Genomic DNA, 24,387 nt, shown 5'->3' on the forward strand with positions numbered 1-24,387 from the left:
CAGGGTCCTGATTATTTGAAGACTGAAAGGTAGATGGTCAGTCTCGGGACCTCCTGCTGGCCCTGCACTTGGGCTGAGATGGGGTCCCTGCCCCCCACCCCCCAGATGCTCGGCAAAGTGGGATGTTCCAGTCTCACCAACCTCATTGACAATAGCCACTTTTGTCTGATTTTAGAGGAGGGCTCTCAACCTCCCTCCTGGGTATGAATGAGCAGAATCACATTTCTACAGGTTCACAGGCACGGCGGGAAATAAGGTGACTTCATCAGGCTGTTAGGAGGAGGCACCAGGCAGCCATCTTCCCTGCAGGATCCTGTTTCTTACATTGTTTGGGCGGAATAAATGCAGACAGAAGGATTGAGAAGCGGGGCCCTCTGGGTGCAGGAAGCCAAGGCTGGCAGGACCTGGATTTGCCAGCTTATTATGTTTCAGAGATTATTTGATGTTTGTGGTGCCAGGAAGACACAGAACAGGTTCTCTATGATCCGGGCAGACGGGTAAAGGAGAGAACTGGAGCCCACAGTGGCTCTTCAGGTTTTATGGAGCTTTTTACACCATTTGTAGTGCAGCACCCAGGTACACAGCATACAGGAGTGCGGGGGGGCGGGAGGCTGGCAGGCCTCCCAGCCCCCTGTGAATCTTCACTCTTTCTGGGCTCTCTGGGCTTCTCTTGTGGTCTCTGCTCTCTGCTGCTGCTTTTGCTGCCATTGCTGCTTCTACCACTGCTGTTTCTCATTCTGCTACTCTCATTCTGTTGCTTTCCTGGCGTCCCCTGACACCACCCTTATAAGCCCAGTCTCAGTCCAGGTGTGCCCACCTATGCATGCCCACACCCAACTCCAGGTGCCGCCATCAGGCACGCAGGACCGCAGGGATCCATCATTAATGCTAACGGCGGGAGGGCAGAAAAGGCTGATAATTTTTCCCTTACCCTACAATGTTCTCTTTATTGTACAGACTGACCAAGGAATAGGAAAACGATTTATGGACTAGGGAGGAGAGCTGGTGGAAAGTTGTAGGGTGATTTGGAATCATAGCATTTGTATCTATATGTTTTTCTTTGAATACATTTGAGTTGTGTTGTGAATAACAAGTTCATTTTGGGCCTCCCTGATGGTGCAAGGGGTTAAGTTGCAGCACTATGAAGCTATTGGCAGCCTCTGAGGCCTAGTTTGATCCCTGGCCAGGGAGCTACCCACATGGCGCAGCAGACCTCTCCTGTCTCCCCGCTGCTCCCCTCAGCAGTGTATTTCAGTAGATCTGCCTGTCCTGCTTTCCACTCTGGTGAATCCTCTCTCCCCCGACACCTCTGGCCTGTACCCCAGTTCTTGTATGCATAAATAAATAAATCTTTATAAAAAAAAGTTCATTTCAGGCCTTCCTGGTGGCGCAAGGTGTTAAGATGCAACCTATGAAGCTATCCGCAGGCACTGCAGCATGAGTTCAAACCCCAGCCGGCAAGGGTCCCACATGGCGCAGCAGACCTCTCCTGTCTCCCCGCTGCTCCCCTCAGCAGTGACTTTTCGCTCAGTCTGCCTGTTTTGTTCCCCACTCTGTCTCTGGTAAATCGTCTCACTCCCCACACCTCTGGCCTGTACCCCAGTTCTTGTATGCATAAATAAATAAATCTTAAAAAAAAAGTTTATTTCACTGCTTCTTCCTAAGTATTGGGTTGTTGGAAAGTCATGATGTATTTTTTTCTATGTTTTTCAAGGAAAAATGCATCATGGCTTTTCTGACAACCCAATAGTTTGTAACTTTGGTTCTAATTTCCCTTATAATTATTTTATATATAATTTCCCTTATAATTATTATTATTATTTTTTTGTGAGTCCCCAAATACGGTACCAGCCTGTATCCCTTACACTCAGGCAGGACTTTCCGTGTGTTCGTTTACGTGTCAGCAGACTGTGTCTGTGAGATTGTTTCCAGCGGCTCACAAATGCGTTTTAAAACCACTCATCAAAAAAAAAACAAACAAGTTCATACTGACACCTCCAATTCCAGTCCAACACTCTAAGTTTCATTGTTCTTGTGGTCTTCCATATTTGTGACTTTGTGATAATGAGAAAATTGGTTTCCAGTCCCCTTCATGTTTTCACTTAATTGTCGTGACAGGAACTTTGTTGCGCCTTCGCAGCGGGCGCTGAGGGACACAGCAGTCACGGAGCAGGTGTGCAAGGCAAGACTGCTGCATGAGCAGAAGTTCTTATGCCATCTATTGAAATCATACAGGCCCGTAAAAGCTGATCATGTGACAATATTCTGAGGAATAAGGTCTGGAGGGTGGGATAGGAATGGGGGGGGCACAGTTTTTTGAGGGACAGGGAAGGGGACATGGTGACCATGTGTCAAGAGACATTTGCATCAGCAAAGTATTTGATGTCATCCCGGGCAGAGTTATCCTGAGGCCACCATGGAGACAGTCATGTGATCAGGTCACCAGAGACCTGGGTGCCCCCGGGCCTGCCTCGTGATTTCAGCTACACTACGTAGTCAAGGAATGATCTGCTGTGATTTGCAGATAGCAAATACTCACAGTTGCCCTGAGTGCCCAGCTCATAGACACCCACATTAGTTCCATCATGCACTGAGCGTAGTTTTAGAGTTACTAAGCCACATCAGCGCGTAAAACCAACCTGCCAACTAGAATTCAACATGTGTTTACTATTCTTTTTGTCTCTATTCTGAGGATATACAGTTGGAATAGAGTTTTCCCTTTTTCTGTGTGGTTATGAATAACATTTAAGTAGAATTGGGTTCCTTTGGTTTTATTTTTCTTTTTAAATATTTATTTATTGAGACATACAAGAGCTGGGGGTGCAGGCCAGAGGTGTGGGGGGTGAGAGGATTCACCAGAGACAGAGTGGGGAACAGAACAGGCAGATCCACTGAAATACACTGCTGAGGGAGCAGCGGGGAGACAGGAGAGGTCTACGGTGCCCCGTGGGTTGCTCCCTGCCCAGGGATCCGACTCGTGCTGCGGAGCTGCGGACAGCTTCATAGGATGTGTCTTAACCCCTTGGCCACCCGGTTCTCTTTATTTTTCACATTTGAGATTTTTTTCCCCATCCTTTCAATTTTGTTACTTTTCAACACGTAGGGCACAAAGGCATAATGATGCCAAAAAAAAAAAAAAAAATGCTCAGAGACATGTTGCTTCCTCCTGCCAGCCTTATTTTACACTCTCACCCCTTCTTTCCCGTTCCTAGTCACCCGCTTAGGTGACCAGTCTCACTAGTTTTTGATAGCTTTTCCTCATGTCTCCTTTCACACAAATAAGCAGACATGTATATATTTTTATTTTTTTCTTTTCTATGTAAAAGGTAGAAATACTATAAATCTCTTTTGTCTTTAAATATTAAAAACTTAATAGGGCCTCCCCCGTGGTGCAGCAGTTGAGCGCTGGGTTACGAAGCTGCCCGCAGCCTCTGCAGCGCCAGTTCGATCCCTGGCCGCCGGGCGAGGGTCCCACATGGCACACAGACCTCTCCTGCCGCCCGCTGCTCCCCTCAGCAGTGTTTTCCCTCAGTCTGTCTGTTCTACTCTCCACTCTGGCTCTGGTGAATTCTCTCACCCTCCCGCACCTCTGACTGTACCCAGTGCTTGTATAAATAAATAAATAAACAAATAAATAAATAAAACTTAAAAAAAAAAAACCTTAATATATCTTTTTTTTTTTTTTTAAAAGATTTATTTATTTATTTGTTTGTTTGTCTGTTTATACATACAAGCAGTGGGTACAGTCAGAAGCGCGGGAGGGTGAGAGAATTCACCAGAGCCAGAGCGGGGAGCAGAGCAGGCAGAAGGACCGAAGGACACTGCTGAGGGGAGCAGCGGGCGGCAGGAGAGGTCTGCGCGCCATGTGGGACCCTCCTCTGGTGGCCGGGAAGCAGCCGGGGATCGAACCGGCGCCGCAGAGGCTGCGGGCAGCTTCGCAACCCAGCGCTCAACCGCTGCGCCACCGGGGAGGCCCAAACCTTAATATATCTTAGCAATCCCTGTATGTCGGTTCACGTAGAACTTCTCTTTAACTGTACGGTATTTTGTGTGGATGCACTATTCTTTGTGTGAACATCTTTTATCTCCAAGTGTTTCAGCAGTTTCCATTATTTTGCAATTTTGAACAATGCTGCAGTGAATAACTTTGTGTATATTTATTCTTGTATTATTGGAGCTATATCTTCAGGGTAAATTCCAGGTAAGGGATTTTGGTAAAGAGATAAATATGTAGTTTTCTTTGATATTGCCAAAGTCCTTCCCAAAAGGCTGTATCAGTTTGCATTCCCACTAGCTACTATAAAAGCTGTTCTTTCCCTGTGGTCTTGCCAACAAAATGGGGTCATGCATCTTGATTTTTGCCAGTCTGGTAAGTGAAAAATGATTTCTCAGGGTAATTAAAATTAGTACAAGTTGAATATTTTTTCACATGGCTAAGGACCATTTTTATAATTTTATTTTGAGAAAGTTGTTCTTTTCATGTTTTGTGTCTACTTTTGTCTCGTTGCCATTTTTCTTTCTTTTTTAAAAGTTTTTATTTATTTATTAATACAAGAACTGGGGTACAGGCCAGAGGTGTGGGGGAAGTGAGAGGAGTCACCAGAGACAGAGTGGGGAGCAGAACAGGCAGACTGAGTGAAATAATCTGCTGAGGGGAGCAGCGGCGAGTCAGGCAAGGTCTGCTGCGCCATGTGGGTCACTCCCTGGCCGGGGATTGAACTCATGCTGCAGTGGCTGCGGATAGCTTTACAGGTTGTGTCCTAACCCCTTGCGCCACCAGGGAGGCCCTCATTGCCATTTTTCTGAGTCCTTTTTTTTTTTTTTTTTTTAGACGCATGTATTTTTATTTATTTATTTGTTCGTTTGTTTTGTTTTGTTTATTTATACAAGCACTGGGTACAGTCAGAAGCGCGGGAGGGTGAGAGAATTCACCAGAGCCAGAGCGGGGAGCAGAGCAGGCAGAAGGACCGAAGCACAATGCTGAGGGGAGCAGCGGGCGGCAGGAGAGGTCTGCGCGCCATGTGGGACCCTCGCCCGGCAGCCGGGGAGCAGCCGGGGATCGAACCGGCGCCGCAGAGGCCGCGGGCAGCTTCGCAACCCAGCGCTCAACCGCTGTGCCACCGGGGAGGCCCATGAGTCCTTTTTATATTAGAGATAGCAACCATTTATCCATGATATATGGCAAATATTTTTTCCCCAGTTTTTCATTTGTCCTTTGACCTTATGGTGATTTTTTTTTTTTAAAGACTTGTTTTATTTATTTATTTATTTATTTATTTATTTATTTATTTATACAAGCACTGGGTACAGTCAGAAGCGCGGGAGGGTGAGAGAATTCACCAGAGCCAGAGCGGGGAGCAGAGCAGGCAGAAGGACCGAAGCACACTGCTGAGGGGAGCAGCGGGCGGCAGGAAAGGTCTGCGCCATGTGGGACCCTCCTCCGGCAGCCGGGGAGCAGCCGGGGATCGAACCGGCGCCGCAGAGGCTGCGGGCAGCTTCGCAACCCAGCGCTCAACCGCTGCGCCACCGGGGAGGCCCTTATGGTGATTTTTTTTTTTTGCCATATTCAATTTTATTTCTACTTGGCCAGTCCTTTTTTTTTTGTCAAACTTTTATTGCCTCTGAATTTTGAGTCATATTACAAAATCTTCTCCTACACCCTAGTCTTACTTCATTTTTAAATCTTAGTCCTCTGAACCTCCTGGAGTTGATTTGTGTGTGGTGCTGTTGCAGAAATAAACTCTAGCTTTTACCCAGGCAGAGGAAGAACAAGCAGTACTTCAGGAATGGTGAGGTCAGCAGACGATCTATTACTCATACATGAGGTCCCAGACTTGGGGTACCCCCTAAGGTCTGAGCCCTGGTTTAAAGACCAAGCATTCCTTTTAAACACAGCTGTGTCCATATCTGTTACATGGATAGCATCTTATTTATTTATTTATTTATTTATATAATAACCGGGGTTCAGGCCAGATCCGCAGGAGGTTGAGAGGATTCACCAGAGACAGAGCAGGGAACAGAACAGGCAGACTGACTGAAATCCACTGCTGAGGGGAGCAGCGGGCGTGACAAGAGAGGTCTGCCGCGCCATGTGGGACCCTCGCCGGCCTGCAGGGAACAAACCGGTACTGCAGAGGCTGCAGACAGCTTTACAGCGCAGTGCTCAACTGCCTGCGCCACCAGGGGAGGCCCTGGATAGCATCGTTTTTTCAGCAGGCACAACCATTTGTGGCAAAGTCCCCAGACAAGGGGCAAGGCAAGGGGGGAAAGATGCAGGCATTCGGGGATGGCCTTGGAGAGAGGGACCAGCTGGTTGGCTGCCCAACCTTGTAGAGAAGAGTGCTGAGGCCCTGGCCATGAATCTTGGAAGGGCAGGAGCTGTAAGTAAGCAAACTTGTTAATGATGCCTGCACTGGAGTGTTCACTGCACCTGGGCTGGAAGTTCTGCTGGAATCTTTATTATATTCATTTGCTCAATCATATATTTTCGCATCAGGGCAAGTTATAGATCTAGTTTGATCTCTTTCCAACGGCTTGCTGGTTGTCTGGGCACCGCTGGTCACGAAGTCTGCTTTGACTCAGGGATTTGGCAGGTACCTGGGTGGGATGTTACAATTTTCCGTTCCATTCTGCTGCTTGTCTGTCTATTCATACAGCTGCACCCCATTGTCTTAATAACAGACCTTGCAGTACACTTTACCATAAACTCTTCCATCACCTGCATGTAGATCCTTTTATGCCTCTCGTTGTTCCAGCTCTTTTGTCTGGTAATCAGAATAGAGTTAACCCAAGCGTTTATTCCACATTAGACCCAAGTACATGAAGCTCAGCTGTTCGCTTGGGTAGCCTGAGGATGTGCATTTGGAGGTCCTCTATTGATAGTGTGTAATTACAGGTATAGTAAGGTAGCAGGATACAAAATTGCTATGCAAAAATCAGTAGTCTTCCTAAACATAAACAGTAAGGGTGGGGAGGCTGTAGCTACAGAGAACACATTAGCAGAATAGCAACCAGATAGCAACAAAGCAAGAAGTTGAATTAGGAGTGCTCCGAAGCTGTTGGAGGAAACACTTCTGCTCAGTAGAAGATCTGCAATTCACACGAAGTCTGTGTAAAGGTAGATTTGAACAAGCAGTGAGTCATCTTTTATTCTCGGAAAGGATGACTCAGTGCAGTATATTTTCCCCCGGTAAATTTATAAAGGTAATGAAATTCCAATAAAACATCAAAATATTTTTTTTTCTAGATCCTAAACAGGTACTAGAATTCATCACGGAAGAATGAACATGTCAGGCCTGCTGGAAGAATAGGTGGGAAACCCTGACAAAGAATAGCGGGGCCTGTGGAAACCGGGCGCTGTGATGCTGCCACCTGCCTCCAAGAACAGGGAGTGCGCCCCTTTCGAGGCGAGCAAATCCAGCCCAGCGGGTGTTAATCAGCTTTGACCCTTATTTTGTTCAGTATATTTTTAAGTTCTTCTGGGCTTCAGAGTCCAACGCCTGGAGACAGAACTCAAAGAGAGAAGGTGAACTGAAACACCTTCGACTTAGCTTAAATTCTCACCGTGGGGTTTTGAGAACTGCCGATTCATGGCATGACAGAAAAATGGAAGAGAATGGCACAGCAGTCCTTGCTGCCTCAGGCTCTTCATACGCAGCCGTGTGAGCATCCCGGTGAGGAGCATGCCGGGAACATCACTTCACATCGTGGGGAACAGTTGCCCAAGGAAATGTTAAAGGGTGATTTTTAAAAGGTAAAATCGTGACCTTTCACGCGAGTCTAACATGAACACATGTCAAAGATCTGACTTATCTCATTAACTAGGGAAGAAACTAGTAAGATGTGGAAACTGGCTCAAGGAGAACGCAAAGGACAGACACACCCGGGCAGGCAGAGCGTTTGCTCTCAGGAATGACGCTGGTCACTGGCACAGGAACGACTTTTGCTTCTTCATGGTACAAAATATATTTGCGTGTCTATGGACCAGAATCACTTTTTTTTAAAGATTTATTTATTTATAGAAGAACTGGGGTGTAGGCCAGATGCGCGGGAGGGTGGGAGGATTCACCAGAGCCAGAGCGGGGAACAGAACAGGCAGACCGACGAAATATACTGCTGAGGGGAGCAGCGGGTGTGACAGGAGAGGTCTGCTGCACCATGTGGGATTCTCAGTATTGAACCAGGATCGAACCCGCGCTGCAGAGGCTGTGGACAGCTTCACAGTGCAGCGCTCAACCACCCGCACCACCAGGGAGGCCCGGACCAGAGTCATTTTAATTATCAGTTTTCTACAACTCAGGGAATCGTAAATATTTCCAAGACAAGGAAAGGTGCAGATCCTTTCAGAATCAAATAACCCCTGGAAGGGCCCTCTAGACAATCTAGAGTGGAGTAAGTCAAGTCTTTAAGATTTCACAGTTGCTACGTAGAAGGTCTGGAATTCAAACCAAATCTGTCTCCACAGGCTCAGGCTCCTTCTCTGTGCAGGTGGCTGTGGATGGTGAAGGGACGTTCTCCACAGATGTGCGGTGCTGAGCGCTTGTCACACATTCCGTTGAGATTCCTTGGTCTGAGGAACAGAGTCCCCTGCATGGACCAGAGCCTGCTGCGGCTTCCCAAGGCCTCCAACAACTCAGCCATCATTTGCTGCCTTGGGCCCACCGTCGCCCTCATCACAAGGGTCCCTCAGAGTCTGGAGGGGCTTGGCGCCTGCCCCAGCCCCCAGCAAATGGTAGAAGAGTCTCGAGACTCCCCCGACCCTCGTGCCTTGGGACAGCGACGAGGCCATTATATCTCAGGCCCCACTCAGCTCTTGGGCTTGGGGGTCACGGGACGCTGGTACAGCCGGATGATACCCTCGTCGTGTAGCCGTTTCCAGACTTTTTTCTCCAGTGCAAAGTCATGGTTGATGTAAAAGACAGTTTTCTTCCACGTCTTGTCATAGTAGTGATCAGAGAAGCGCTCATGGCCCTCAGTGATGAAGCCGTAGGCGCTCACCTGTGTGAAAACGGAGTTGTTGCTGCTTCCCAGGCTTCTTCTCATGGACTCAGAATGCTGTGTGTGTGTTGGGGGCTTGGGGGTACGGGCCTTTATCATGGTTCCACCCCTGGGGTCTGGGCGCAGCCCCCCTAGATGTACTTGCACACATGCATGCACCCACACCGGCTCCCCACGCCCCAGATGCATGCCCTGCCCAGCCATCGCCCTGTGCTGAAGAGGCCCAGAACCACCCGGAGCTGTTCCTCCAGGTGTTCCTGCTCCGGGCGCAGAGCCTCACCTGGTCGCAGAGCTGGAGGGCGGTGAGCAGCAGGAGGGCGCCCGTGGTGGGGCGGTATATCCTCCAGCGGGCAGTGCTCAGGGTGTTGGACCTCAGGAACCTGCGAAGCCCCAGGGCCCCACTGTCAGGAAGCTGCGAGGCCGAGAGGGGCCTGGCCCCGCCGCTGCCCACGCTCACTGCTCACCTGTTCTTCATGTAGCGGAGCAAGTCTGGGTGCGGCAGCAGGTACCTGTCCAGCTGCAGGTCTTTTGGGAAAACGTCCCGGGGATTGCGGCTGTGGGCAGGAGTGGATCAGTCAGAAGCGGCCTCCCCTCATCCGGTGGGTGCCCATCCCCTCCGCTCCAGGTGATGCCAAGGCCGGCGTGCCCTATCCGCCCTTCACCACGGCTCACGGAGCTCGGCGGTGGTGGTGGGGGTGGGTACCTGAACCAGAAAAGACTCTTTTTCTTCAGGGGCTCATTCAGGAGAAATGCTTCCAGCCAGTCGAAGTCCCGGGAACCTTCCAGGAAGTGCAGGTAGCGGACGTCCTGAGGACGAGGACAGTGATGCCTCGGGAGAACTGCCCCAGGCCCCTGGGCTGGGCGGCCAGGCCCTGGCTCTGCGCGGCCCCTTGCTCTCCTCGGGCCTCCTCTGCCTCACCTCCCTGCTCTGACCTCTCCGCGCACAGAGCCTGCGTTACACGTGGCCTGCAGCCCGGGCTCCTCACCCTGCCCGTGCAGGTGGCCGCCCGCCCTCGCTGCTCACCTTCCCCGTAGGCACGTGCTTGAAACCCCGGCTGCCCAGGATGAGAAGCGACTGGGTCAGGGAGAAGGCGGTAAAGCCGTAGAAGGACGTCCGCGTGCCCACATCCTGCTCGTAGTCCTTGATGACGGCCCCGCTCAGCCTGCGCGGAGACAGCACCGGACGAGAGGGTGAGCGCAGGGGCGCTGCGTGGAGGCCGGTGGGGAGGAGGGGACGGTCATATATGGCGGTCCTCTGGAGACCCCGGGCACCCCCTCTTCCCAGACGGGGCAGGGACTGCCCCCTGCAGAGCGCCCCGGGGTGGGGGGGGACCGCCCCTGCAGGGCCGAGGCGGCGTGGGGCCCACTCACCGGAACACGTAGTCGTGGCTGTCGATCTCCTGGCCCTTGCGCGAGTTGTTGAGGATCCCCCCGTTGCCCACCACGGCACAGGTGGCGCAGCGGGAGCCCCCGGGGCGCAGGCCGGCCAGGAGCAGCTGCTGCTGCGGCACCCGGGGGAAGTGCGCCACCACGTCCCGCACCACTGGAACAGAGCGGGGCCCTCAGGAGTCGGCCGCATGCCCCAGGCCCAGGGCCCAGGGAAGCGGCGCCAGAGGCAACCGTCTGGTGGCTCTGCCTCCATGCCCGGCCTGACACCCCGCGCTGGGCCACGACTCACCGGAGTAGTTGAGCTCCATGAAGCCAAAGGGTGGTGCGAAGTGCTCCAGGCGGTCCCATTCGCTCTGGTTGAAGCGACTCGAATCCAAGAAGAGGGTGAGGTTGGGCAGGAAGAGGCTCTGGAGCCAGGGGGACCGGGCGGCCTTCACCTTCACTGAGTCAGGGCAGGTCTGCAGGCGGGAGGACAGGTGAGGCGGGGAAGGGGCCGGGGCGGGCCTCAGAGAGGGGCCTGGCGGCTGGGAAGGCGCCACCTCTGCCACCCCCCACAGTGGGCACAGTTAGCACCTGGCAGAGGCTGCGCACCGGGGAGCAAGGCAGGGGCTGGGCTCGGGCTTTGGGGGGGTGTCCAGGGCAGGGAGGCGCAGTGGGCTGCGACAGGCTCACCGTCTGGAGGCTCCCGTTGTCCACGCTGTACTCGTCCTCGAAGTCCCACTCGGGCTGAGACTTGAAGTTGGCGGCCTGCAGTCTCTGGGCCCGCTGCGTGGTGGGGCCCTGGGGCCGGGCGGAGCGCGGGGGCGTCTGGGCCGTCTTCCTGGGCGGAACAGCTGCTGTGCTCACACCTTTCGGTCCCCTCTGTGTTGACCTTGCTCTGGGGGTGGTGGGCACCTGGCGTCCTGGAGTGGGCGTCCCTGCTCGGGTGGTCGCTTTGCCCTGAGGCTTTGCTGACACTGTCCTTGTGGCCGTTGGCCTCTCAGTGAGGCGTCCCCTGCCTTTGGTTGTCCTCGAGTCCGGGCTTGTCCTGTGAGAGACTGTCCCCTGATCTTGACTTCTCGGTGACAGCCTGCTGCCCACGGTCTCCGTCCTGTGCTGACTCCTCGGTGACACCGTCCTGGCTGAGCTGGGCGCCCGGCTCTGCTCCTTGGTGGCCGCCCGGCCGCCCTCTGCCCTCCTGCTCTCTGCAGTGGTGTGGGCTGTGGCCGTAGTAGGCTGTGTGTCCAGCAAGCTGTTCCCTGGTGGAGACGCTCCATGGGCAGGTGTGTCCCTTCCTGTCGTGGCTGCCTGTGGAGTAGACGTCTGCGGGGGCTCGACATGGTGAGGCCTAGGAACAGATCGTTTTGGATGGAAGCTGAACATGGTAGAAACTTCAGAAGCATAACTTGTATTTACTCTTTAAAATATTTTATCATTAGTTATTGTTCGTCACTACTAGCGTTCATCCTTGTGCCTCAGGGGGCCTGCAGACCAGTCTCCAGAGCCAGGAGGAGCAGAGAGGTGCAGGCCGTGCACTGCCAGTGGGTCTGGAGACTTAACCTCTGGCCAGTGAAGAGGCAAAGGGCCCGGGGTGCCAGGACTGGCCGCTGTGGCTGTTCTGGTGAATTCTAAGAATGAGTTTGTGTGATCCCAGTGCTGTCACCTAACAGCTGTGTGGTTCGCCTGACCTTTTTATTTTTTCAAATGCAGCGCAGGCAGCAAAGGTGACCTATTCACAAGGAAACGGGGAGCTGCGTTCCTGTCAGGGCTGTGGCTGCCAAATCTTGATTTTGTAATAACCACCTCAAAGATTTACTGCAAACACTCTCCTGCATTAAATGCCGCTTAAAAACAAACTTTCGCCTTTCAGCACTGCTGGGAGAATGTACATCCTCTGCAAATATTTGTCGAGAGATCTGGGATATTTGCACGTCTCATGTTAGGTGCAGAAGGTCACGGATGAGAGGCTCGCTTCCCAGCCTGGGGCAAGAGGCACTCCCGGACGGGCCAGGTGGGCAGTCACCACACTAACACGCGAGGCCGGAGGTGCGAGCTCAGTGGGCATGAAGGAAGGGGCTCCGTCCCCACCCCCACCAACATGGCAGTGAGGAGAGCTTCCCCCCGAACTTCCCTCCAGAGAGGGTGGCAAATGAGGGGGATTCAGCTGCGAATCCTGGGGACTAGAGGTTGCTGGAATTGTGGCGTCGACCCCAGATTGGTGGGGGGGAGTGTGTAGAAGAGGGGGGGTCAGTGGAGGGGGGCCAGGAACCCGTCCCACACAGCAGGGCAGGGCAGGTTTTATTTGCATTCTCTGTCAGATAAATGAGCTTAGACAGCATCTTCCTGTCCAGGCGGAGCTGCTGCGTTTCAAGCAGGAGGTGGAGAGGGATTGGGGAGAGCAGGCAGGCCGACTCCGTGGGGGATGCGTTTCCCAGCAGTGGGAGAAGACAGGGCCGGGTGGCTAGTCAAGGCGTTTGGCTGAGGGATATTTATTTTCTTCCTAATCTCACTCTTACATGTGGCCATCAGAAGGATCAGTTTCAGCAAATTAATATCAGGTGTGTCCTCTGCTGTGCTTGTCTTTCTAGCTGGACTTCAAGGCGGGGTCTCTGTTTACATAGGTGTTTTTTTCGGGGGTGGGCTTCTGGGAATTTTGGGAAAAAGAATCTTCCTCTCTAGGGACCTCGCCGTCACCCAGGTGGGTTGCCAGGTGTCCTCTATTCCCGTTTTACCTGGCGTCCTGCCTCATCTCGGTTGCTCTTGTCCCAAGTTCCCTTGGTTTCTACCGTCTTCTGCAACGCCATCTGGGTCAGGCTTACTGAGGCCACGTGAGGAGGAGAAAGAGCTCAGTGAGGATGAGGTGCTTCTGCGGATTAGCTGTTGGCCTCCCCGACCCTCAGTTTTTCTTCTCTGGAAAGTGGCCCGCCGCGTTGTGCAGCAGCCGACACGCGTCTGCAGCGCCGGCGTGGAACACACTCAGCTCTCCCTCCTCTGAGGGGCCCCTTCTCGGTCCCTCTTGATTTATGTGGGTGTAGGGTAAAGAAAATGTCAGGCTTTTCTGCCCTTCCGCCATCAGGATAGATGATGGATCCTTGTCCTGAATGCATGCCTGATGGCGGCACCTGGAATAGGGTGTGGGCCTAGGTCGATGGGATTCAGCTGAGCTAAGACTGTGCTTTTTAAGGGCAGCGTCACGGGGGGACGCCAGCAGCAGCAGCAGTAGAAGCCGAAGCAGAAGCCGAGAAGCAGCAGAACAAACGACAGAGAGTCCAGATAGAGTGAAGACTTGCTGGGGGCTGGGAGGCCTGGCAGGACCCCCAGCCCCCCAGCCAGCACCCCTGCCTGCCATATGCCGGGTGAACCCCAAATAAAAAACCTGCAAAACCACTGAGGACTTTGACTCCTCCTTTACCCGGTCTGCATAGGATCAGAAAACCTGCACTGTGGCCAGTCCGGCCTTTACAGTGGGCAAGGTGGAGATCTGCTCGGCCTGGCCTCAGCCTCTCGTTGCTGCTTTGATTTCAACCCAGTCATTGTTATTCATTCTTTTACGCAGCAAATATTTACAAGCACCTCTTCTGGACACCCTGTTCGTTACTGGGTGCTCAGCCATGAACCTAACCAGATACGACGTTCCCCCCTGTGGCGCCCAAGACATATCATCCCACACATAAATGCCAGCTTCTAACTAGGAGATGTGCTGGGAGCCGGAGGCCAGAGGAGTTCCCCACCCCAGGCTCAACTCAGATTATAAACTTCAAGAAGGAAGAAACTACTTTCTGCAGCCCGGACCACTGAGCTTATCACGGTGCCACTTTTCGTGGGGCTCGAGAACATTCTGGTCATAAGGAAATGGATTTAAACAAAAGTGGCGTTGAATTTGGGATAGGTTTGTATGGAGAACATCCCACAGAGCAAATGTTTATTGTGGGCCTTCCCTTGCATGGTGCCCTGTGTCCCAGGACTACAGTTCTGAACAAGGCACAGGCCGCGGGCCACAGAAGTCATTGTTGTTAAAGGCAGGGGACAAAGGAGACCTTTCATCGCTGCCTCCTGAGCTGGGCTTTCATCATCCTGGGACTCACCACGTTTCCTGCCTTGCTTCCGGTGTCTGGGAGGAGCCTCTGTGCTGACCTTGACACTGAGCAAGGACTCAGATTCTCTGAGGGTTCTAGCAAAAGGCTGGCCGTGGGGTCCTTGCTTCCTGGGGTCCTTCCCTCTTGGAACACACACATTTTGAACTGGCCTTAGGTAGCAAACGCCTCTGCCTTTGTTGTATGACTCAGTAGAGTAAATTGAATGTGAGAGGTTTAGGGCCGGAAAGGAGTGATTGGGTTCTGGGCTGCAAGAACACCTCTCAATGCAGAGTGGAAAACCCGAGTTAGTCCAGAACATACTCCTGGCTGAGCTGTGTGTCACCTTTGTTTAGTAGAAATGCTGAGTGCCGCGTGGGGGTGAGACTCGCTTTGCTTCTCTTTAATCTGAGGATTGAGCTTAAACTCCAGGCATGTGCGTGCACACCCCTGGGGAAAGCAAAACTTAAGTGTTTGCTGTTTAGGAAGCAGCTCTCGCCACCCAGCTGTAACTCTTAGATTCCTCTCCACCTCAAGAGGCCTGTGGCATTTTCCCTGCCAAACTGCCAGGACCGTAACACTGCCAGGACTAGGGAGATGTTGAGACGGAGTGGTCTTTCACATCACCCACCTCAAACCTCAGCGTGGGCCTGGCCCCCGCTGTCTGGGCCAAGTCAGCTCTGATGTGATCCGGCCCCACAGCCCGCCTAGGGCGCGAGCGGTGCCCTGTCCTGCCCGCTGCTCCGCGCCACACATCCGCCGCTCGGGGTGACCGGAAGTCACAGCCCAGGTGGTGACAAAGTGGCATGAGTAAGTTTCAGGGCCATTCCCTATAATTAGCTACACCTGTGGCCGCTGGGGACATGCGTGCGTACACAGGCCTCTGCTTAAGCTCCCGCCAGTGAGCGAACTCTCAGATGCGTGCCAGCCTCTGTGCCCTGCCTGCGTCTCATCCAGGTGCCGTGACCCACACCCGGGGCAGACTGGGTGGGGACGGGAGTACTTTTATTAAGGGCCTCTGATTCAGAGGTACAGACAATCAATCCTGGGTCCCAGCCAAGCAAAAAGCAATTTAATGTCATCATTCTAATCTATTTGGGAGGTAAAATATAAAAGGCAGCACTTTAGAAACTAAATTGGCAGGAAGACTATCGCTTTACTCAATAAATGAAACAAGTGAAAATTATCTGGTGTCCTCTTCTCTGTAAAATCTTAAATACACGTTACCAAGGGAAACCTGGAAACAGAAAAGGGGCAGAAGGTCCAAAGTCCTTTACTCCAGCTTCGGGCCTCTGTCAGCGGGAGAGCTCTGTTCGCTGGAATTCAGCACAAGAAATAACACGGGGGGAGCCGTGAGTGGATAGCATGCTGGGAGGGTTGTTCCAACTGAAATGTGGCAATGAACCCCTAATCAAAGGTCAATACAAGCAGGAGGAGCGGAAGACTCTTATCAAGGAGACGTGAAGAGCTCAAAAGCTCCCTTTGATTCCCTCAATAGCTCTGGCCTCCACCGCCCTGTGGTAAGGACTCTGGAAGCATGTCTAGGCGAGGTGTGCCTCCCGGGTGAGTGCTGGTCACGCATGGGGAGCAGCCGCGGGAGTGGGGGAGCAAGCTGGGCCAGTCTCCCGAAAGGTGACAGGAGGGACAGCATTCTGGGGTATTGTGGGTGTCACGATCCGTGACTTGACCTCTTTTGAACTCCACGGCTGTTGTAAGGGTCAGGACTGGTCACGGTGCAGGTTTTCTGATCCCTGCTTCTGCTTCTTTGCTTCTCCCATCGGCTTCTTTCTCAGCTTCTGCTGGCGTCCCCGTGACGCCGCCCTTAAAAGCCCAGTCTCAGCCCAGGTGAGTCCCATCTACCTATGCCCACACCCTATTCCAGGTGCCCGCCATCAGGCATGCATTCAGGACAAGGGTCCATCATCTATCCTGATGGCGGGAGGGCAGAAAAGCCTGACATTTTCTTTACCCTACAGCTGTCTTCAAGAGTTCAACTTGAATCCAAGAAGAAACTTCTTGGCACTTGGCAAATGGGCAACAAAGCAAACTGGGTGGCAAGTAGTTGTGTCTCGCCCCTTAATTGGCCGGTCACGCCATCCTGGGCACGTCCCAGAACACTTTGGACTCTGAAGTGTAAATGCTGTATCAGGCTTTTCTGCTCTCCTGCCATTAGCATGTGTGACCGGCACCTGTAGTCTTGCCCACGCGCCTGTAATGATGGGCACTTGGGCCGGAGCATGTGTAAGTGCAGACACCTGTGCCCAGGCACGAGGGCCATAAGGGCGGCGTCACTCAGGTGGGAGGACGGAGAGAAGGCAGCGGAGGACCGAGAGAGATGCCTGCCCTGGTTCAGCCTTACAGGCCTGGAAAAATCTGACGGCTCCAAAATGATCTTTCCATCGTGAAAACTGATGAACCTACCTGGCCTGGGCTGGTTGCAAAACAGGCCCCCGTTTTCTCATCCATTAATGGGAATCTCAATACGTGTCTCCCAAAACTTGTGAGGATTGTCAAGCCAGTATATAAAAGTGTAGGGTGAGTGAAAAATTATCAGGCTTTTCCGCCCTCCTGCCATTAGCATTAATGAGAGATCCCTGTGGTCCTACATGCATGCCTGATGGCGGCACCTGGAGTGGGGTGTGGCATGCATAGGTGGGCACACCTGGGCCGAGACTGGGCTTATAAGGGTGGCGTCACGGGGATGCCAGTAGAGCAAAAGAATGAGAGCAGCAGAACAAGAACAGAGCCAGCAAACGAGAAGCAGAGACCATGAGAGAAGGCCAGAGAGCCCAGAAAGAATGAAGACTCACTGGGGGCCGGGAGGCCTGCCAGACTCCCGCCCCCCCACCCTGCCCTGCACCCCTGCCGGCCATCATATATCTGGGTGCTGCACTACAAATAGTGTAAAAAGTTCCATAAAAGCCTGAAAAGCCACCGAGGGTTCCGGGACTCTGGATCATAGAGATCCTGGATCATAGAGATCCTGCTCTGGGCCTTCCTGCCACTACAAAGAGGCACTTTGAAAAATATATGTTCTACAAACACGGGCTGGCCGCGTCAGTCAGGCTTGGTGACACAGTCTCAGCCCCCTGTGGGCTCCTGTGCTCAGAGGGCAGGGACATCCGAACCCCTTTGCTGTGTCTAATGCCCCAACACCTCCCCCTGTACGGTAATTGGGGACGTTGTCTCACTATTTCCCCCCTTACCGTGGAAGCACCTGCCCCTTGCCGCCCACCGCGGGCCCCGAGCTGGGAACTGCTGCTCCACGAGGCCTGCCCCAGCTCCTAGCCCTGGAGCAAGGAGACCCGGTGAAATCCATAAAACGTTTTGAAGAAGGACTTTTCTACTTCCCGCCACCACTGTCCCCTCCCTGGGAAGGTCTACTCTGGGTGGGAGAGGAGGTAGAAGAGGGAGAGAAGGGGTCGCTGGGTCCCGAGGAACCCTGCTTCCTGGTAGAGCCCTAAGGTGCTAAAAAAAAAAAGACCCTGAAGGGAAAAGGCTGCAGCAGAACCCAGGAAGAGAGGGAAGTTCTCCCACCACAGCCAGGCGCCATGAAAGAGCCCTGGGGCGGGGGCAGGAGCAGGTGCCTCGCGGCAGTTGGACAGTGAAGCATCAGGGGCCTCCTGCTAGGCCTTGGCACAGCTTCAGGGCCCTGAGCCTCTGCTGCCTTTCTGGGAATGGGGCAGGGGAGTAGCAATGGCTGAGATTAAGTTTGGCGGATGAGGGCACAGAGTCATGACTCAGGAGCTTGTAAAAATAGTCTCATTTCTTACACTAAAAGAAAGAAACCGCACGTCTGGTTTATAGCTCACGCTACGTGATCCCCTCCAACACCAAAACAAGCCATAGAATCTTCCAAATTTATCCCAGACTAGAAAAGCTAAGCAGGCGGAGGCACAGAGCTGGGCTGGAGTGACACGCCGGGGCGTCACTGGGAGACTCGGCCAAAGCTTCCCCAGCTCGGCGCACCTGGGTTGTCTTCAGATGAGCGGGACAGTCCAACAACAGGCTGGAAATCACAGAACTGTCTTTTCACTCCCCCCCGTGCTCCCCGCCCTTCTCTCCATCCCCAAGTCCAGCCGACCTGACTTATGCTTGTCCTTCCTTCTGATCTCACTGCCCCCAGCACCTCCCTGCCCACGGCCTCCTCGACTCCGTCCTGGGCCATCGTGATGGCACCTGTCCTGCCCCTTAAAACCACCCTCCCAACACCTACCCTCTAACCTATGAACAGAACACTCTGCATAAAGCACACATTTATTTTACTTCATAAAATAAAGTTCAAGGCCACAACTTCAGTCTTTCACAGTTACAGTTGCACCGTGTCCGGGTTCAAATTGCAGCGCGTCAAGGCCGTCCCTGCCCATGAGAAACACACGGTCTGAAGGTTTATGTGGGTTGGTGACGTCACGGTGACGTGACAGGGAGGCAGAGGCCAGGGCGTTGTCAGCCTGTGTCTTGACGGGGAGCAGGGACTCTGGAGCCTGCCTGCATGTGAACGTCAGGGACCAGGTGACACCGGACAAGTGACTACCCTCATCTGGGGAAGGGCTGATGGCGCTGGCGATAATGCGGACGGCACCATCGCCCTGGAGCCTTGACGGGCGCCGAGTAACCGCGACTCGCCGAGGCCATCCCTGGGCACAGCAGGCCTGTCAGCTGGCTGACTTCATCCCCAGCCAGATCCTTGATCCCGCGGCTCCCCTTCCTGCACCACTGGTTCCCCACTTGCATCCTCTGCAGCGGAGCCGCTGGCTGACATGTCGCCGGCCTTCAGGCCTCACTGCAATGCTGCGTCTCCACAGCCTCGCCCTGTCGCCCTGGCCCATGCCCCCCGCTGGGGGGACCCTCAGTTTGCTCCGCTGCCCCCACCCCATTGGGATCCTCACGGCTGTTTCCCACTAGCTCAAGTCTGTCGCTCCCGCTCGGCCCCCTGGGTGGTGGGTGTCCCTGAGTCAGCACCGGGAGGGTTGGGTGGCCACAGGCTGCCTCCCGACTGGGCGGCTCTGGGCTTAACTTTGAAAGTCTCATATGCGTCATTCTTGTCAAAGGGCAAAGACACTCATCCTCAGCGAGATGGTGACGACCCCGAGCCATCCGCGGACGCTCGCGGGGCAGAGCCCAGGCTCGGCCATCTGAGACCTCGCAGCTGCGCAGACACCGCTGGCGTAAGCACCCCACAAAGCGGGAGCCCATGGCGGAGGGGGGCGCCCATGGGAAGTGGGGGACACTTTACAGCTCCTTTCACTTCTGCCTTTGCGTCTCTCCCCCTCTGCCCGGGCGGCGCTGGGAAGGGAGCTGGGCCTTTCCAGGTGTCTAGTTGCCAAGGCCTCTCTCTCCACCTCTTTCAAAACATCTCCTTTATCGCCCCTTCCTGTCACCACGTCACCGTCTCTGGCCGTCCTCTGGCCTTGGTCCCTCCCTCCACGCAGGACGGTCTGCTGGGGAGTCCCCAGCACCCTGCGGGTCAGCCTGGCCACTCTCCTCCTCCCAGGCCACCGGTTCACTGTTGACGGGCTCATTTTCATACACCACCTCCTCGGAGGCCGCCCGCCTCGGCGCCCGCCGGGCCCGCCCTTCCTAGGCCGGCTGCTCCCTGAGGCCCTTGAGAGGCAAGTGGTCCCACAGCCCAGATGCCGTCCTCCTGCGCTGCCCGCCCTGCTCGCCGCCCCTTTGCCCGCTCCCCCAGCCGGCCCAGGCTCCATCTCCCCCCCCAGCTCTGGGCAGCACAGATCCCATGCCCCAGGCCTCGCCCTCCTGCCTCCGCCTCTCAGTCTGCCTGGCCCTCCACACCTCAGGAAGAGTCTCTACCATCAGTCATTTTCAACGATTAAAACTCAGTCTAAACAACTAGCTACGGGGAGATTTAAAACAACAACAAGATTCAGTTTAAGGCAGATGTGCAGATGACCGATGGGATTCCAGCTCATTGCTCTTCTCCACGGCCCCTGACCCCCTCATCCTGCCCAGGGCCATGGCCCTGCCTAGGGGCGGGGCAGCATGGGGTGGGAGCACGGGGTGCTGAGGAGGCAGGCGGAGGAGCGGGCGGCAGCCAGCATCAGGTCGGACTCTGCCCCTTTCCCTCCTTTTCAAGGAGGGCACTGCCCACCTCCAGAAGCAGCTAACCCAGAAACAGGCACCGGTGCATCTACCTGCCCCGCCTGCCAGGCTCAGAGGCAGCGTCCGGGAAGGACCGAGGCTCCCCAGCCCCTGCGAGCCCCCTGGCCAGGGGCCTGCTGTCCGCTGAGGTGCTGCCCACAGTCCTCCCTTGTCTTCTTATTCAAGCTGCACTGAGCTGGGTTTTTGTCTCTTGCCGTGAATACAAACCCACCTGCAAGCGTCGTACAAAAATACATTTCAAATGAACCAGTTAAGCTTGAAGAACAAAAGCATAAAACCAGTCGAAAATGCAGAGGACAATCCTGCTAATTCGGGGGGCGACAGACTTTCCTCGAAATCGCACAAAGTCTGGCGGCCACAAGGGAAAGGATCGAGGGACTTTACCTACAAACTACCTGAGGACGAAAGACGACACTGAGGACAACACAATCGAAGCAACACACAGAAATAGGAGGCCAGAAGGAGCACCTGAAGTATTGCAGTATAAGTGATTAAAAAGGGTTCGTGTCCCTGACGTCAAGGGAGCTCCCACAGGAAAGAAAAATAATTTTGAAAAAGAGCAAGAGCACGGCCAGGCCATCCGCAGAAAGACACAAATGTTCATAAACAGGCGGATCCTCACACTCGCCCGGGACCCAGGGCCGGGACTGGTCAGCGGAGTCGGCTATAAAAACACGAATCCTACCCAGTTGTGCCACCCATGGGGCTGGGGGGGGCTCACACCTCTCACGGTCGTGCTGTCTGAGGACCTGGTGGCACCTCTAGACAGCTAATGCGAATGTGTCCTTGTCGGGCAATCCTGCTTCCAGAAATCTCCCTAAGGAAATACTTCAGTGCCCGAAGGTAAGTGAAAAATGAAAGTGACCTATTATGTTGATAAGCTTCAATTGATAAAATAGTCCACCCATCCATCCTATAGAATGTTCTAGAGCTGTGAGAGAGAAGGAGGTAGATTTGTATGGACCAAGGTGGAATGATCTGGAGTTGCTTTACAAAGTCAGCCCGAGGAGCTGTGTGCGTGTGCCCACGCCCTCCCGCCCCCTCCCTCCCTCCTCTCTGTCCTGAGGGCGTGTGTGATGTGGCGTGGCGTGGTGTGGCATGGCGTGGCGTGGCATGGCGTGGCGTGGCATGGTGTGGCATGGCGTGGCCTGGTGTGGCATGGCGTGGGTAAACAGCACAGGCTATGGAACCAAAATGCCTGGGTTTGAAACCTGACCCTACCACCCAAAAGCAAAATGCATTTGGGTGACCCACTTTAGCAGCTTGTGTCTTGGTTTACTCAGAATCCTAAGATTTAGTGACCTGATAAACAGAAAGCCCTTAGCGTGGTGCCTGACGGTCTACACTGGTGGGTGCCGCGGACGGGCGGGAGGTGTGGCCTTGGCCACAACAGCCCTCTTCCCCACGGCTCCACTCCCCTCGGTCTCGGTCACCCGCAGTCAACCGAGTCTGAAAATACCACGCGCAGTAAGATGCTCTGAGTCCACAGTCTCGACTTGATTACGCTACTTTGTTACAATTCATGACGTTCTATCTCATTACTAGTGATTGTTCATCTCTTCCTTTGCCTCATTTATAAATGAATTTTTTTCCTAGGTATGAACAGGGAGAAACATCGACTCTAGAGTCTGGTACTATCTGCGGTTTCGGGGGTCCGTGGCGGGCCGTGGCGTGTATCCCCTGTGAGGGAGGGGGCGACAGTGATGAGATGTACGGGAATGTTCTGAGAGTGGTTACCTCTGAGGGCCAGGCAGAGATGGGGGCTGACTTTCTTTTTTGGGGGGAACTGACTTCTTGTTTCACCTTTCTGTATTTAAAGAAACTTTATAATAGGGGCCTTCCTGGTGGCGCAGGGGTTAAAGACAGCGCTATCAAGCTATTGGCAGCCACTGCAGCACAAGTTCGATCCCCGGCTGGCCAGGGAGCTACCCACATAGCGCAGCAGACCTCTCCTATCTCCTCGCTGCTCCCCTCCGCAGTGGATTTCAGTAGATCCACCTGTTCTGTTCCCCACTCTCTGGTGAATCCTCTCACCTCCAGACCCCTGGCCTGTAACCCGTTTCTTGTATGCATAAATAAACAATAAATCTTAAAAAAAAACTTTATAGGATCATGTATTACTTTCAAATTTTAAGAATAGTGAAACACAATCATTTAAACAACGAGTCTGGAGGGAAACGAGCTTCTGACTGCTGGAGGTATGGGTATCAGCAAAATGGCTCAGAAGACCCTTTTGAAGGGGCAGCCTGGGCCCTGGAACTGAAGCTGCCTCCCTAAGCGAGGTCTGGGGTCCCCCACAGGCTTCTCAGGGAGGGTGTGATTTTGCAATGAAACACAAGCACTTCTGCAGAGAATGGCTTGCAAGAACTAACCCAAGCTGCCCTTACTGCGAACCCTGGGTCCCAGAGGGGAGGCCGTCTTGGTTTCTAACTGTGCCCCCTGGAGGCCCAGCCCCGAAGTCCTCACACTCCTGCCTCCATTTCCTCACACCCTCACGGCGGCCCCTGGGACCTCAGCACCACTGACTCCCTGCCCCCTGTCTTCCTGCCCATCCTCTTCCCAGGTTCTTGACAACATTCCTAGCCCACCATTGGGGTGCCGCGGCGTGTCAGGATTCCCCCAGTTCCCCGGGGAGGGGGCTTCCCCAGTTTACTCTCATCATGAGGGGGGGCTTAAAGGACTCCTACCTGGATGGCTTTGTGTTGGGCTCCTTAATGTAGGAGGACAGGGCGAAGAGGATGAAGAGCAGCACGGCCAGGAACAGGAGCCGCTGGCCCAGGCGACCGAGTCTCCACAGACAGGCCCTCATGGTGCTGGGTCAGGCCCGGAGGACGCGCCTTCATGCCCCGGCTGAGGTGCAGGAAGCTGGACCCGAGCGCCTCTGGTCCGGCCACTGGGCCTCCCGGCCGAGTGCACACCCTTTGTCTGAGCAGCCACTGGTTACACGGAGGCTACCGGCTGCCAGCGAAAGGAGGAGCCACCTTCGCTGCCGTGGGAAGGCTCATAGGTTGGCGTGGCTTGAAGGAAGAGAAACTCCTGTTGTTCAAACAAGCTCACCTTCCTTTTCTGTGCCTCTGAAGCTAAGATCTGAGTGTGGAAGTTTACGAGAAACACACACACATGATATAGAGCTTCACCTTCCTCAGAGTCCCAGCCCTGGGGGAACCTGTGCACAGTGGGGGGTGGGGGGTGGGGGGGTGGGGACAAGCCTTGCGCAGCCTCTGTGCTCAATGGGAGTTTTTTAAGAAAGACCTGGAACCCCGATTAGGTGGGACTCCCTGGCAGTGTATGGATACCGCTGTGCAGCCATGGACTGCACCCCAAGAGCATCTCACTTCCGGGGTATCTGGAGCCGAGGCTGTGCGTGTGGCTGCTGGTGGAGTCCCCGGGAGCTCTGAAGCTGCCCGAGGCCCTGCATCCTTTATTTTCACGTGCTTCTGGCGATGATTAAATTTACTTTTATCCCTAGTATCTCTGGGGTGGGTATTTTTCCAGCCATGATTATTGTTCAAGTTTCCCAGGTGATTCCAGCTGTGATCAAGCTGAGAACAGGCACCGGGGTTGCCACGAAAGTGCCGAGTTCTGATACACCGAGCGCCGCGCAGAACCTGGCTGCAGGGTGTATGCCCTGGGAGCTTCTAGAGAGCTGTGATGTGCTGCCTGCCTACTGGGGCCTCGGACAGGCTGCTCGGCCTCCCTGATTCACCTGTGAGTGGGCAGAGCAGAGGACTCTACCACATGGGCTGTGACAGAGACGCTATGGGCAGCATCTTGGGCGTAGCGGCCCCAACATGCACTGGCCCTCGGGTCGGGCTCTCTCATCTGAAGC

At 54.1% G+C, this 24,387-nt stretch overlaps 1 protein-coding gene across 1 annotated transcript; it reads right to left on the bottom strand.

The window, feature by feature from the left end:
* Positions 1-8,805: 8,805 nt before the first annotated feature.
* ST6GALNAC1 (ST6 N-acetylgalactosaminide alpha-2,6-sialyltransferase 1) lies at positions 8,806-23,367 on the bottom strand (the record flags this gene model as incomplete). Its single annotated transcript, XM_084238088.1, has 9 exons — positions 8,806-8,997; positions 9,278-9,377; positions 9,462-9,551; positions 9,701-9,804; positions 10,022-10,160; positions 10,369-10,540; positions 10,676-10,844; positions 11,059-11,206; positions 23,246-23,367. 9 exons carry the CDS (start codon positions 23,365-23,367, stop codon positions 8,806-8,808), a joined length of 1,236 nt encoding a protein of 411 aa, XP_084094214.1.
* Between the last annotated feature and the right edge of the window lie 1,020 nt (positions 23,368-24,387).

The sequence above is a fragment of the Talpa europaea genome, assembly GCF_964194135.1.
Source record: "Talpa europaea genome assembly, chromosome: 7".
In the NCBI taxonomy this organism is placed as follows: domain Eukaryota; kingdom Metazoa; phylum Chordata; class Mammalia; order Eulipotyphla; family Talpidae; genus Talpa; species Talpa europaea.